The sequence below is a fragment of the Pelodiscus sinensis genome, chromosome 1 (genome assembly GCF_049634645.1).
Source record: "Pelodiscus sinensis isolate JC-2024 chromosome 1, ASM4963464v1, whole genome shotgun sequence".
Taxonomy (NCBI): Eukaryota; Metazoa; Chordata; order Testudines; family Trionychidae; genus Pelodiscus; species Pelodiscus sinensis.
In genome coordinates this window covers 81,159,440-81,172,102 of record NC_134711.1, presented here as the reverse complement: position 1 = coordinate 81,172,102, position 12,663 = coordinate 81,159,440, and the positions used below count along the sequence as shown (strand labels likewise).

Here is a 12,663-nt window from a genome sequence, read left to right as displayed (position 1 = left end):
ATCAGAACCAAGACCTGAAGGAAGAATTTAGAGTTAATTTTCATAGCTAGGTTTTTGTGTTTGTGGTTTTTTTTTTTTTGGTTTTGTTTTTGTCTCCTAAGATTAATATCTATGGTGTGGTGGTATTTCAGAAATTGACTCGCCACACATTCACAAAATGCCTAGACTTTCTCAGAGAACTTTAACTAAATGCACAGTGCAGTCTGCAGCTGCTTCCCTGACTACCTCAGTTGTACAGAGAGCACCAGAGAAGAAGAGAGACTACAGAAGAGCCTCTGAGTCAGACAGCCCTCTCCTGCTGGCTCATTTTCAATCAGCTTCTGCTCACAAAATGCTGTGGGAGCAGTCATCTTATTCTCCCAGGTAAAAAAAAAAAAAAAGATAATTTCTCAATGCCCACTGAAATATTTCTTTATGAGAAAATAATTGTGTATTATGATAAATTTTAGGTTATTATAATTAAGCTTAATTATCAGTGTCATAGAACTGATTATTTCACATATTGCGGCTTCATAAAAACATCAACAAGAACAAGTTAGTGACAGGAAAACCACGGGAGGTTTGGGAAGTATCCATAACTGATCCTGGAATATAGTTTAAAGAGAACATTCCTTTTAATGGATTAACATCATACCTTTATATTACAGTAGCATCATTCAGGAGTGGGGCACCATTGTGCCAGAAAGAAATCTTGGAATTTTTGTGTATAGTTTGGGAAAAAATTTGCTCAGTGTGCAGCGGCAGTCAAAAACCTAGTAGAATATTTGGAATCAGTAGGAAAGGGATAGACAATAAGACAGAAAACATCATAAATATAAAAAATACATTACAATTGAAAAGGTGCAGAGACAGACGGCAAAAAATAATAGGAGCATGGAACAGCTTCCATAATGAGGAGAGAAGAAAGAGACAGGGACTTTTTAGCTTGGAAAATAGATGACTATAGGTGGATATGAGAGGTCTATAAAATCACGAATGGCATACAGAAAAAAATTTAATTTACCCCTTCACGTAGTATGAGAATCAGGGGTCACCCAAATGAAATTAATAACGAGGAGATCTGAAACAAACAAACAAAAGTACTTCTTCACATAAGGGGCATCCTGAGCCAGAAGCTGGGAGTGGACAACAAGGGTGGGTCACTCAATAATTGCCCTGTTCTGTTGATTCCCTGTGAAGCATCTGGCAATAGTCACTCCCTGAAGACAGGATACCGGGCAACATGAACATTGGTCTAACACAGTATGGCCATTCTTACATTCCTATGTGTTACACAGACACATGACAATTTGCACCTTGACCTGAAAACCTTGCCCTTTAAGGCTCCAATCTCCCAAATTACTTAACTTCTGCAATATTAACTTGTACAAGACTTAAGAAAACTTGAGATTTAATTTTACTCTGCCTAGAGTTCCAATTAATATAATGCCCATTAACTTATTGGAGCCATGCAACTAAAACCAGAAAAATATAAAGAGTAGTTCTTGTTTTCTGTGTCACTTAAGAGTTCTTACTCTCCCAGATGTATGGTTCTAAATCCCCAACCAATATCAGCTGAAGTGTTTCTTTTATGTGCACCAGTATATAACCAGATGACTATATCATTATCAGTTAATTGGAAAAAGGATTTCACCCATCTATGAACACTATATATAGATACATTTTAGTACTGCAGAACACATATCTGCTTTGTTTTCCTGACATTTAAACTACTGTTTACATTTACTGTTATTTTCTCTTGCAGAATTTCCTCTTTAGCAAACAGCAATATCAAACCAGATCAGCCACATGTGCCTCAGTTCAGTTTAAATAAATACACTGTTGCATTACAGAACGCCTACATATCAGGGTAAGGAAATCTGAGCAGGAACTGGACAATGTTGATTGTAATGCAAACATTGATCTGAGGGACTTACTGACAAGCCATTTCTGGCGCTGGATAAGCATCTTATGAATACTATTTGTTTTTTCCTATGATTTCACACCATTATGTCTGATTTCATAATAATACATTAGGAATGCTAGCAACTTTGTAAAATTAAGTAATTTACTGTTGTCTTATTTGAGATATCTGCAGAGTGCAATGACTGGAGAATGAGGTGACGTCTAATGAGACAGTCACATTCCACTACTTCTCCCTGTTGAGGATTTGCTGTCACTTTTACTGATGTGGAGGTTCCTTTGGCTATTTCCTTAAAGCAACTTTGCATCGTATTTTTTCTTTTATTTTACTGAGTTGGGAGATATGAGCCCAATGATAGCCCACTATGGGTAAAGCAAGTAAAGCAGGGCTTCCCAAACTTTTTGACACAGGGATCAGTAAATCCATTCACGAGCTTTTGGAGGACCGGTAACTGTCATTCGCATATTTGCATATTCATTAAGCAACTGATGATTATTCAACTAAGTTGTTTCTGGTCTTCCCAAAGCCCCCAGTGCCAGCGTTAGCAAAGCTTTTGATACAGTCGCCCACAATATTCTTGCCAGCAAGTTAAGGGAATATGAATTGGATAAATGGACTGTAAGATGGATAGAAAGCTGGTTAGATCAGTGTTTCCCAAACTTTTTACTTTAGTTGGAACCCGTATTTTTTTCAGTACTGTTTTTTGCAGCCCAAAAATATAAATGCATATAAAAAAGAATTAAAAATGAATACATTTTCAGTGTTTCACCCGGCTGCATCTTCCACCCAGCCTGGGCCGGGGCTTGGGGGACCCGATGCTGCATGGGCACTCCAGGAGGCAGGAGCAGGAGCAGATTGGGGATAGGGTCTGGCTAGAAGGGAGGGTGCAAGGAAGGATAGGGTTGCCAGGTGTCCAGTTTTGTACCAGATAGTCCGGTATTTGAGGGTTCTGTCTGGGAAACAAATTGAGAAAATACCGGACAGATAAAATGTCCAGTATTCTCTAATTAGGTAAGTTTTATTATAATTAGGTGTATCAGTCCATAGCTGCGAACTGCCTGGCTGGTAGATGAGCTCAGGCTGCGTGAGTGTGTCTATCAGCCAGGCCGTTTGCAACTACTCGAGGGAGGGTATGGGAGTGAGGGTGGGGGGGGAAATGGAATCCCCAGGGCCAGACTCACTCGTGTGCCTGGGTCTATATGTGCCTGGGTCAGAACTGCTCCCCTTCCCTTCTCCTCCCGATCTCCCCAGTCCAGCCTTGCTTCCGACGGCCAGTTCCCCCACACCCATTTCCCCACTTCCCCAGTTGACCCCCCCCTCCACCAGCCCTGCTGCCCCCATCCAGCCGTGCTTCCAAAGGGTGATTCTCCAGTCCTCCTCCTCCTGATCTCCCCCGTTCAGCTCTGGTTCCGCCGCCGCCTGCCTGCCCACCCGGATCTCCGCCGGACAGCCCCGCTACCCCTAACCCTGCTTCCGCCGGCCGCCCTCCAGCCCCAAACTGTGTGGAACAGCCCTGCTGCCCCCAACCCTGCTTCCTGGTGGCCAGTTCCCCCCCCTCCCACATACACACACCTCCTCCCAGCCCGCCCCGCTTTGCTCCCCTCCTGGCAGCCACGCTGAGACCTGGTATTTTTTTCCCGCAGCCCGGTACTGGGCCGCGGCCCATAGTTTAGGAAACGCTGAAGTAAAAGAATAACACAGAATAAGTGGGTTGTGCCCACAAAAGCTCATGATACCATCTACATTCTTTTGTTAATCTCTAAGGTCCTGCAGGACCCCTCATTTTTTCAGAAAGAATGGCTCTTGTGCAAGAGAGGGGTTTTGTGCAAAAAGGAGCTGTCTACACAGCCTCTTGCACAAAAATTGACCCTAATTAATTATACAAATGAAGCACAGCGATATTCTACTCTGCGCTTCATTTGCATAAGCTTTTGCAGAAGAAGGGTGCAGTATAGATGCAGCCTCAGGGATGATCTACACCAGTGGTCCCCAACCTTTTGGGGTTGCCGGGCACCCGGGGGCGGCATCGCACATGTGCTGCACGCACAGGGCAAGGGCCACTCATGCACCACACACCCGGGGCCCGGAGCACAAGAATGGCTCAGGCCAGCCCTGGTCACTAGGCAGGCGCACATAAATGCTCCATCGGGCACCACATTGGGGATCACTGATCTACACAGTGCCTGGTCCTGCCTTGAGGGTAGGGGATTGGACTCAATAACCTCTCGGGGTGTCTTCCAGTTCTAGCATTTTATGATTCTATAACCATGAACCATGACACCAAATCTCAAGTGGTTTATTTTTTAATGTAGAATGCCGATGTGGAATTCCTTGTTTTATATCTATCTTATATATCAATTAAAACTAATGTCTATTGTCTTCCTCCTGTATACAAGATCACCTCTTCTCTTGACCCTCCTTCACACCTATTTCTTAGTCTTCTATTATTTTCCTAAAAATCAAGCCTTTATTTTGTCATAGTCTTTTTTTCCTTCCACTCCCTATACCATACAATATATAAGATAAATGTATTGGATTCAAGCCAACTTTTACTCAGAGCTCTTTTTCTTTGCAATTCCTTACTCTTGGTACACTCACATATGGGCCTAATCCAACACCCTCAGATAACAACAGGAGGCTTGCCATTAACATCAATGGACTGTAGATCCAGCCCATAACCTTCAAAATTCTTCTTGATGCCTGCACCAGCCTTAGAAAAGATTTGCCCCCTGTAAAGTGGGAGTGTCTGGTTCTCTTTTACTGCAGTCATGTGCAAGCCTGCAGTGAAACAGTACATTGGCATTTGCCCAAGATATAGGATGATAGCTTTGCACTTCTACAGCACATCTCATTCAAGGCCTTTTCAAACATGATCTAAACAACACACTACCTTTGGGAGAGCAGTAACACTAATACCCACATGATCTATGCTTAACTTCTGTGACTAAGTGATGAAACCATAAATGCACCACAGCTGTCTGTCTAAAGGCACGAGGTGCATGTGAGACCTGCAGAAAGCCAGTGAGCCAGGCCAGCACACTTCAGCGTCTGAATTTAGCACTGATCAATTTTCAAAGCCTGCTTGGCCAGCTCATCCAGTTAGGGAGTGAACCATCCAGCTTTCCCATCTGGCTAGCTCAGCAGCTCTGTTTTGGCACAATTGAAGAACACTGCAGCCACAGAGCTTTGCTCACATCTCTGGCAATGTCAGCCCTTCCGTGAGCTGTGTACTCTGCCTAATCAGAGTTCAGAAAATTCTGGTTTGACCCTGGTGTTTAGAGATTGTGGTTTAAAAGATGCTGGTTGCTGTAGTCAGTTTATTTGACATTCTATTTAACTTGCTTCTGTTTTCACTTTAGGACCAAAGCCTTGCTTGCCGTCTAATTCCTTTCCCCTCTGTTTTCTATTCGTCATGACAGTGATAAATTATGGCTTACATCCCATAGTGCTTGCCCTGCTGTCCTTCGGAGAATGCTGGTGGGGCAGGAAGGAAAGATATGCAGATGTAGTAATCATCAGATTCCATATGTATCAGACCTGGAGTATGATCACCTTATTAACAACCAGATGTCTGCCCAGGAACAAATCATGGTGGTCTGTGTGTCTTCATCACTGAAAACGAATGAGGATCCAAGTGAAGACAAATTAGAGCAGCTCTATGAGAGAAAGAACAGGAACAGAAGTATGCCATGTATGCAGGTAGGTTTCATTTGAGTTTAGCATGTCTGAAAATTGAGACCGTAAGAACATAAGAATGGCCGTACTGGGTCAGACCAAAGGTCCATCTAGCCCAGTAGCCTGTCTGCCAACAGTGGCCACCACCACGTGCCCCGGAGGGGGTGGACCTAAGACATTGATCAAGCAATTTGTCTCGTGCCATCCATCTCCAGCCTCTGACAAACAGAGGCCAGGGACCCATTCCTAACCCCTGGCTAACATCCTTTTATGGACCTAACCTCCATGAATTTATCTAGCTTCTCATAAGAAAAATTGTTTTAAAAAAGCAACACTTGGATCTATTTGCTGTTTATCCTGTCACCAAAATCTGAACAGCAGGCCCGCTGACACAGGTGGGCAAAGGGAACAACTTCTTATATGAGTGATTGAAAACAGTCTGGAGGCCCCTGGCTGCTGCTAGCAGCACAGAGGGAGTAAGGCAGGTTTCCTGCTCATTCTCGCTCCGTACAGCTCCTGGAAGCAGATGACACTCTCCCTATGGCCCCAGGGGAGGGGTCTCTGTGTGCTGCCTCTGAGCCAAGCGCTGACTCGGCTGCTCCCACTGGCTGGGAACTATGGCCACTGGGAGCTGAAAGGGTGGAGCCTGTGGGCAGCAGCGCACAGCAGAGGCTCCCCTTTACTCCCTTGCCTAGGAGCCGCTGCCAGAGGGGCATTCCAGTTGTTTTTGGGAGCCTCGTAAGGTAAGTGCTAACTACCTGACCCCCCTCCTGAACCCTAACCCGCTGCCTCAGTGCAGAACCTGCACCCCCTCCCACACCACAACACCTTCCCAGAACCTGCACCCACTTCTGCACACAAACTCCCACTCCAACACTATAACTCCCTCTCAGGGCCTGCATGCAAACCCTATCCTGCACCCCAAGCCCCTCCCTAAGCCAGGTGATGATGAGTATGTGGGGGGGAGAGTGAGCAACAGAGGGATGCGGGATAGAGTGAGCGCAGGGTGGAACAGGGGCATGGCCTCAGAGAAAGGGTGAGTCAGGGTGGCAACTCTCTTAGGGTCTTTGGGTTTGCACAGTTAGCAAGGCTACTAGGGAAGCAATTTGGGGCCTTGGATGTGCTGGAAGAGCGCACCAGTCAGCCCAGATGCAACACTGCCCTGTGGGCGCAACTTGCGTGTGCATTGGGGGCCCATTGACTGTTACATCCAGGGCTTTGAATTGCTGCCACAGGCATGCTGGACAGTACTCTCACCATTTGTGTACTCAATACATTTGCATGGCTGCATGAACACTGAGTAGACAATTAAAATAAAGACTTTCTCTTCACATGTACAGGGTTAAGTTTAATATGGTATAAAGTACATGTCACAAAGTGGGCAGGAGCAACTCTGTGTTGAAACTTACAAAGGGACTTAAAAAGATGAAAGTTAAAAGTTGGAGACAGAATAGTCAGTGGAGGTTACTTCAACTTACATACTTTATTGCTGTGTTTCTTGCATCATTTTTCTCCCAAACCCTAGGGCCTTGTCTGTACTGAAATATTTTCCCAGCAATGCTGGGAATAAAGCACTAGCAGAAATCTGACCCAGATGTTTTTATCGTGTTATCTAGTCTTAAATGGCATGAGGGTACAAATAAATGCCAGTGAATGAGCTACACCAGTGCTTCCTACCATTATTTGAGTTGCTGAAGTGCTGGAAGAAGACTGGGAGGATTTTAAAAAAATCCCACATACCTGCTGTCTTGATTGATGTGTACATAACATCAGTTTAAACACCTGAACAAGTCCTTACTGATGTATAAATTAAAACCCCTCAGAAACTGGCCTTATAGTGTATATCAATTTTAATTAATCTATATCTGGAAAAACATAGAATAGAAGAGGTGAAATTCTGGCCCCTCTGAAGTCAATAGAACTCCCTTTCACTTAAGTGGGAACAGGATTTTGCTTCAAGTTTAAAAGTGGAGGCTGCATGAAACACAAATGTAATACTTCCAGTCTATGAAAAGGAGTAGAACTGGCACCACTCTAAAGTATCTGCTTAACAATCTCATGTCAGAGTGTGCACCATACATGTGGGAGAGGTCTTCATTGTACAGGTGTATTTATGTACACACACTGCTCGTCCATTCTGGAGACCTGGGTTCAAAGCCCCCCTGCGCCATCTTTAAAAATGGGGTATTGTGTTTCCTATCCAAGAACAGTACACTGAGAACTAAATAGGAAGCTTGCACCATAGCTAGTTGCCCTCTCTCCTTTCATAAGCACTAGATTTTTAAAACTTACAGGTATGGCTTCTTTGAAGAAGTGACAAATTATTCCACAAAGAGAAATCCAACAATTATGAATACTGTCTCCAAAAACAAGTGTGCTCAGAACAGCTGCCTGCCTCAGCCACAAAGAAGAAGATAATTAGTTCAGTTTAACTCATTAGGCCTTGTGCAGAGGGAATATAGTGCACTGATGATTGGTAGAGTAAGATTTATAGCCTACATATTTCTGTAATTGCACTTCCTATGTTGCTTCAGGGTCGCCTGGATTCCTATCGTCTCCTCAAATATGACATCAACTATACAGACGAATTTACAGGTCATAAAGGTTCATTACTGGTGCAAAGGCATAATGTTGCTCCTGGCATGTTTTTGGTATGTTAAAACTGTTACCACTATCTACACGTACAGCTAAATATTTTACTTTTGATGATTTTGCCACTCTATTGGAACAAGCCCAGGACTTCCAATTGTCACCATGTTGTACATTGTGTCTGTTCAGACCCTCATAGCAGTATCCAGAATAGCCTTTCTTCAGAAGTCCTGGGCCCTGTTACTCTCATGCCTTGATCTTAGCTATTCACAACACAGGTCTTACAATACATATTGCAGTATTCTCATACTGCATAGCAGAGGAGGGCTGTATACATGCCACTAGCCAGTTCTTTAGAATATGAACCAGGTTTCTTTTTCAGTTTCAGCCATTAGTTTTCATCATGTTTCTGTTAACATGGCTCCATTTCATGTACTGCAAAAAACCTTTGAAGGTGAATTAAACACAGCAAGAGGAAATGCATGACCTTCCAATCTTGTTCAAAATCTTATTTAAATCAAACATGCACAGTGGCTAGTTTTAGGTGTATAGTATTGTGCAAGGTTTGGATTTGTTACAACCCCAGGTAGAAGACATACTAATCCTTAATACCTGAGTGACTGATGCAAAGATCTGGCCAAAATAATAAATGTTATAACTCAGCAATAGTTATAAAAACTATACAGAGAGTTGATTCTTCAGCCTTTTAGTCCTATGCAATACTTGGCTAAGGATGAATAAATAGTGTTGAACTGCACTCCATTATTATTACAATGGGATAAAACTTAGTCCCTGAATCTACATGTAAGTAATACCACAAATGGTGTTTGTCTTTTAGCTGTTCTTTGTTTCTTTATTCTAACAACAAAATTCTCCATTAAGGACATAGTGGTTATGTCCTGTAAATCTATTACTGAGAGAGAGCAACAATAATCATTTCCTGCATTTTCTCAATATGAATTTTCTGCAATTGCTATGGCAATCAGAATATAGGAGCTTTTAATGTATTCTCCATTCCTAAGAACAACAACATTAGAAACTGTTCCCATCAGCAAGAAGCCAATTATTAGTTTTGAAATAAAACGGAAAAAAATCCGCATTAATATGCCCATCTGTGATCAACTTATCTGTCCACTGGGTGACACTATCGAGCCACACAAAGTTATTGGACTCAGAGGGGTAGCCGCATTAGTCTATAACTTTAAAAAAGAGTAGTCCTGTGACACCTTAGAGACTAGCAAAAAGTATATGTAGTATCATGAGCTTTTGTGGTCTCTGAGGTACCATAGGACTACTCATTGGTTTTAAAATTACTGGATTGCATCTAAAACTGCAGAAAGCGCTGTGTCTACAGAAAATAAAATGTAATGTTTGACATTTCATTTCTCTACACATTACTGCCACATGTAGTATTTTGAATACTATATGTTAACTTCCTCCTTGATGGTGAAGGGTAAATTTGTCAGATTAATTATATGTTTAAAAAGTAGAAAAAACAAAAGCCCTCTTTACATTTACAGAGCTAATGGAAATAAATTGATATGGCCATTTCTTGGTGAGTGGAAAAGGAGACAATACAAGGTAGTTGAGCACAGTGTGTAATTCCTTTGGCATCAACTCACATGCCAACAGAAAAATCATGTGTGATGAAACCCCTCGGTCTGAATGACCCAGCAACTTGGGCTACGGATGAGCGCTGCTGCAACAGTGCTGAGTAAAGATGCTAGCCAGCTACACAGAGATGTTTTGATTCTGTTCCATATCACTGTTTTTCATTTCCATATGGAAGTAGTTTAATGAATATGAAAACAGTTAAGAGGATAACGTAAAGCTTTATGATTAATGCTAAATGAGATGTTTACAGCAGTTTGTGAATTTACCTGACATTAGCAGTCATTTAGAACATGCAGACAATGAATATACTGCAGTGGTCAATCTCCCCCTAATCCTAGAAATTTCCCCTAATCCTAGAAAAATGACTCACCACCATGTGTTCAGTATCAATTCTATAGTCAGGTCTGATAGAGATAAAGGTAGTACATGGCGTCCAAATGCAACTGGAATTGGTCTACTTGTATGGCCTTGATTATTCTTCCTAGAAATAGAATGGTAATTAGCAACTTTGTTAATGTCCAGAGATGTTTTCTTAAACAAGGACCTAACGTCTTCATGTTTAGGTATGGCTGGCAGTCTGGCTTTCTGAAAGGAGATATTAACAGTCCATTTCAATAACAATCCCAGTGTTTTTCCACTGGGAAAACAAATCAACCATAAAAGAGATGTAATCATACCCAAAACCTTAAAAAATAAAACTGCACAAAACCCAATCCATACAGATGGTGCCTTCCTTAATATTCCCATGGAAGCATTCAAAGCACCTTGAATCAATTGATTTTAAGAAATAAGTTGATGGTTCCTTATAGGAAGAACCATGTAATTTTCCATGCTGAGTCAGTAGTGCAGGTTAATCTGCCAAAAAGACTGGTGGCAATTTAGGAGAAGAGGAAATGTGACCACAGCTATGCCACAGAAATGTAAATATTCTCCATGAGACCTTTGACCAGATCTCAGGCCTTGTTTCCATTTACCATGAGACTGTCACTGTGGAGATCAATCTCCGATGTTGTGAAGCCATGGCACTCAAAGTCCCTGGGTCCATTCCTAAGCTTTCTAGACACCATTGATCCTTAGCAGATGTACCACAACTTCTTGCTGATAGTATGCCCAGGAAAGGAGCTTTATTACAAAATCCACACAGATGGTGAAGCTTCTGTTAACTTTGCTTAAACTCTGGAGAACATTTCAGAGATTTTAAGAAATGTTTGCTGAACAACTTCCTTTAGTGGAAGTAGACAATGTTTGACAATGTGTTTTGAGTAGTAAACTTTGGGCGTTTGCTAATTATCTCAAATGCTAGACAGAAAAAAGAAATCAGGGTACGTCTACATTAGCCCCCTAGTTCGAACTAGGGAGGCTAATGAGGGCGACCAAAATTGCAAATGAAGCGCGGGATTTAAATATCCCGCGCTTCATTAGCATGTTCCCGGGCGGTCGCCATTTTGGAAACTGACTAGCCCGGAATAACTGCCTGAGTCTACACGCGGCAGAGAAGCGTTATTCCAAGATAGACCCCTTAGTTTGAATTAACAGTTAAACCTCATATGACAGTTAAACCTCATACACGCACTTCTCTGCTGCGTGTAGACGCAGGCAGTTATTCCGGGCTAGTCCATTTCCAAAATGGCGACCGCCCGGGAACAGGCTAATGAAGCGCGGGATATTTAAATCCTGTGCTTCATTTGCAATTTCGGTCGTCCTCATTAGCCTCCCTAGTTCAAACTAGGGGGCTAGTGTACATGTACCTTCAGTCAGGGGAGCAACTGCATTTCTTACACAAAACAAGTGGGGAAGAAAAAACTGGTGATGAGAATAAAAAACACTTTTAATCCTTTCATCAGCTTTGAGAGATGCAGAAAATATAGAAGGGAAGTAATAAGGGAAGTTCACTGCTATTTTTGTAGCTTAATGGCTCTGTTGGGGGTGGGGAGAAATCAAAGCTCCAAAAGATGAAGAGGAATTGATAGGGAGACACACAATATTTAACAAACAAACTCACAATCACAAATAAAACACTTTGTATTTCAGCTTGTTTCTATGTTTTTGACACACAGTATTGCTTTTTTAAATATTGAGGCTCACCTTTGACCTTTTAAATTGGGTAAAATTAGGGAGAAGAAAAGAAGGAAACAAAAAAAGAAGATACTCCTGTTTGCTCTGACTTGTGCATTATGCCTTGCTTTGGAATTTCAGTTCAAGGGCATTTTTCTCCTTTCAGGCAATTCAGTTGCCAGAGCTATGTTTGGAACACTGAAGAAAAAAAAAACATCTTCCCAAAACTTCTCATCGTCTCCATCAATACTCAGCAAGTTATTCTCCCTCCATTGTGATTTATTTGGTGGACACTTCATTTTTCAGGGAAGATTCAGACTTTGATTCTTAGGTAGCATAAATCAGCAGAGCTATTCCCATTAACATTTATTGACACTCTAAAATTCATGGTTGAGCAGCATTGCTTCTATGGAGTCCCAGTGTTCTGGCTGCTCCAGCTCAAGGAGATAGACACTCCTTCGTTTTTTCTACTTGGAGATCATAAAGGGACATAGATTTGAAAGATAGCACATTTAAGACAAATCCTGGAAATCCTTACTTCCTCCACATATAGCCAGCCAGAGAAAAATCACATGCAACATCACCCACGAGGCAACAAAAAGCCCAAGATTTTGAAAACAATTGAATCATTTTGACCAGTAACATTGTGCTTATGGATTCAGACATGACAAGCGCACACAAACTTGATGTTTGAAGACTCTAATGGATTGCTTTTGTGTGAGGGATGAAATTCTCCCATGTCTTAGCATTGCACAACCTGCCAAGTATATTACTGCGGGGGGAGGAGGAGAGGGGAGACAGGGGAGTTGCATTCCTCTAAAGCATCA

At 42.2% G+C, this 12,663-nt stretch overlaps 1 protein-coding gene across 1 annotated transcript in view; it reads left to right on the top strand.

Annotated features, from left to right (window-relative positions):
- Positions 1–12,663, top strand: part of LOC102456527 (uncharacterized protein C3orf20-like) — a 46,290-nt gene that overhangs the window by 19,008 nt on the left and 14,619 nt on the right. The window contains exons 7-11 of the mRNA XM_075926026.1: positions 132–363; positions 1,745–1,849; positions 5,323–5,602; positions 6,274–6,321; positions 8,113–8,229. Of these exons, the coding sequence (XP_075782141.1) occupies positions 132–363; positions 1,745–1,849; positions 5,323–5,602; positions 6,274–6,321; positions 8,113–8,229 (782 nt within the window). The remainder of the gene's footprint in view (positions 1–131; positions 364–1,744; positions 1,850–5,322; positions 5,603–6,273; positions 6,322–8,112; positions 8,230–12,663) is intronic.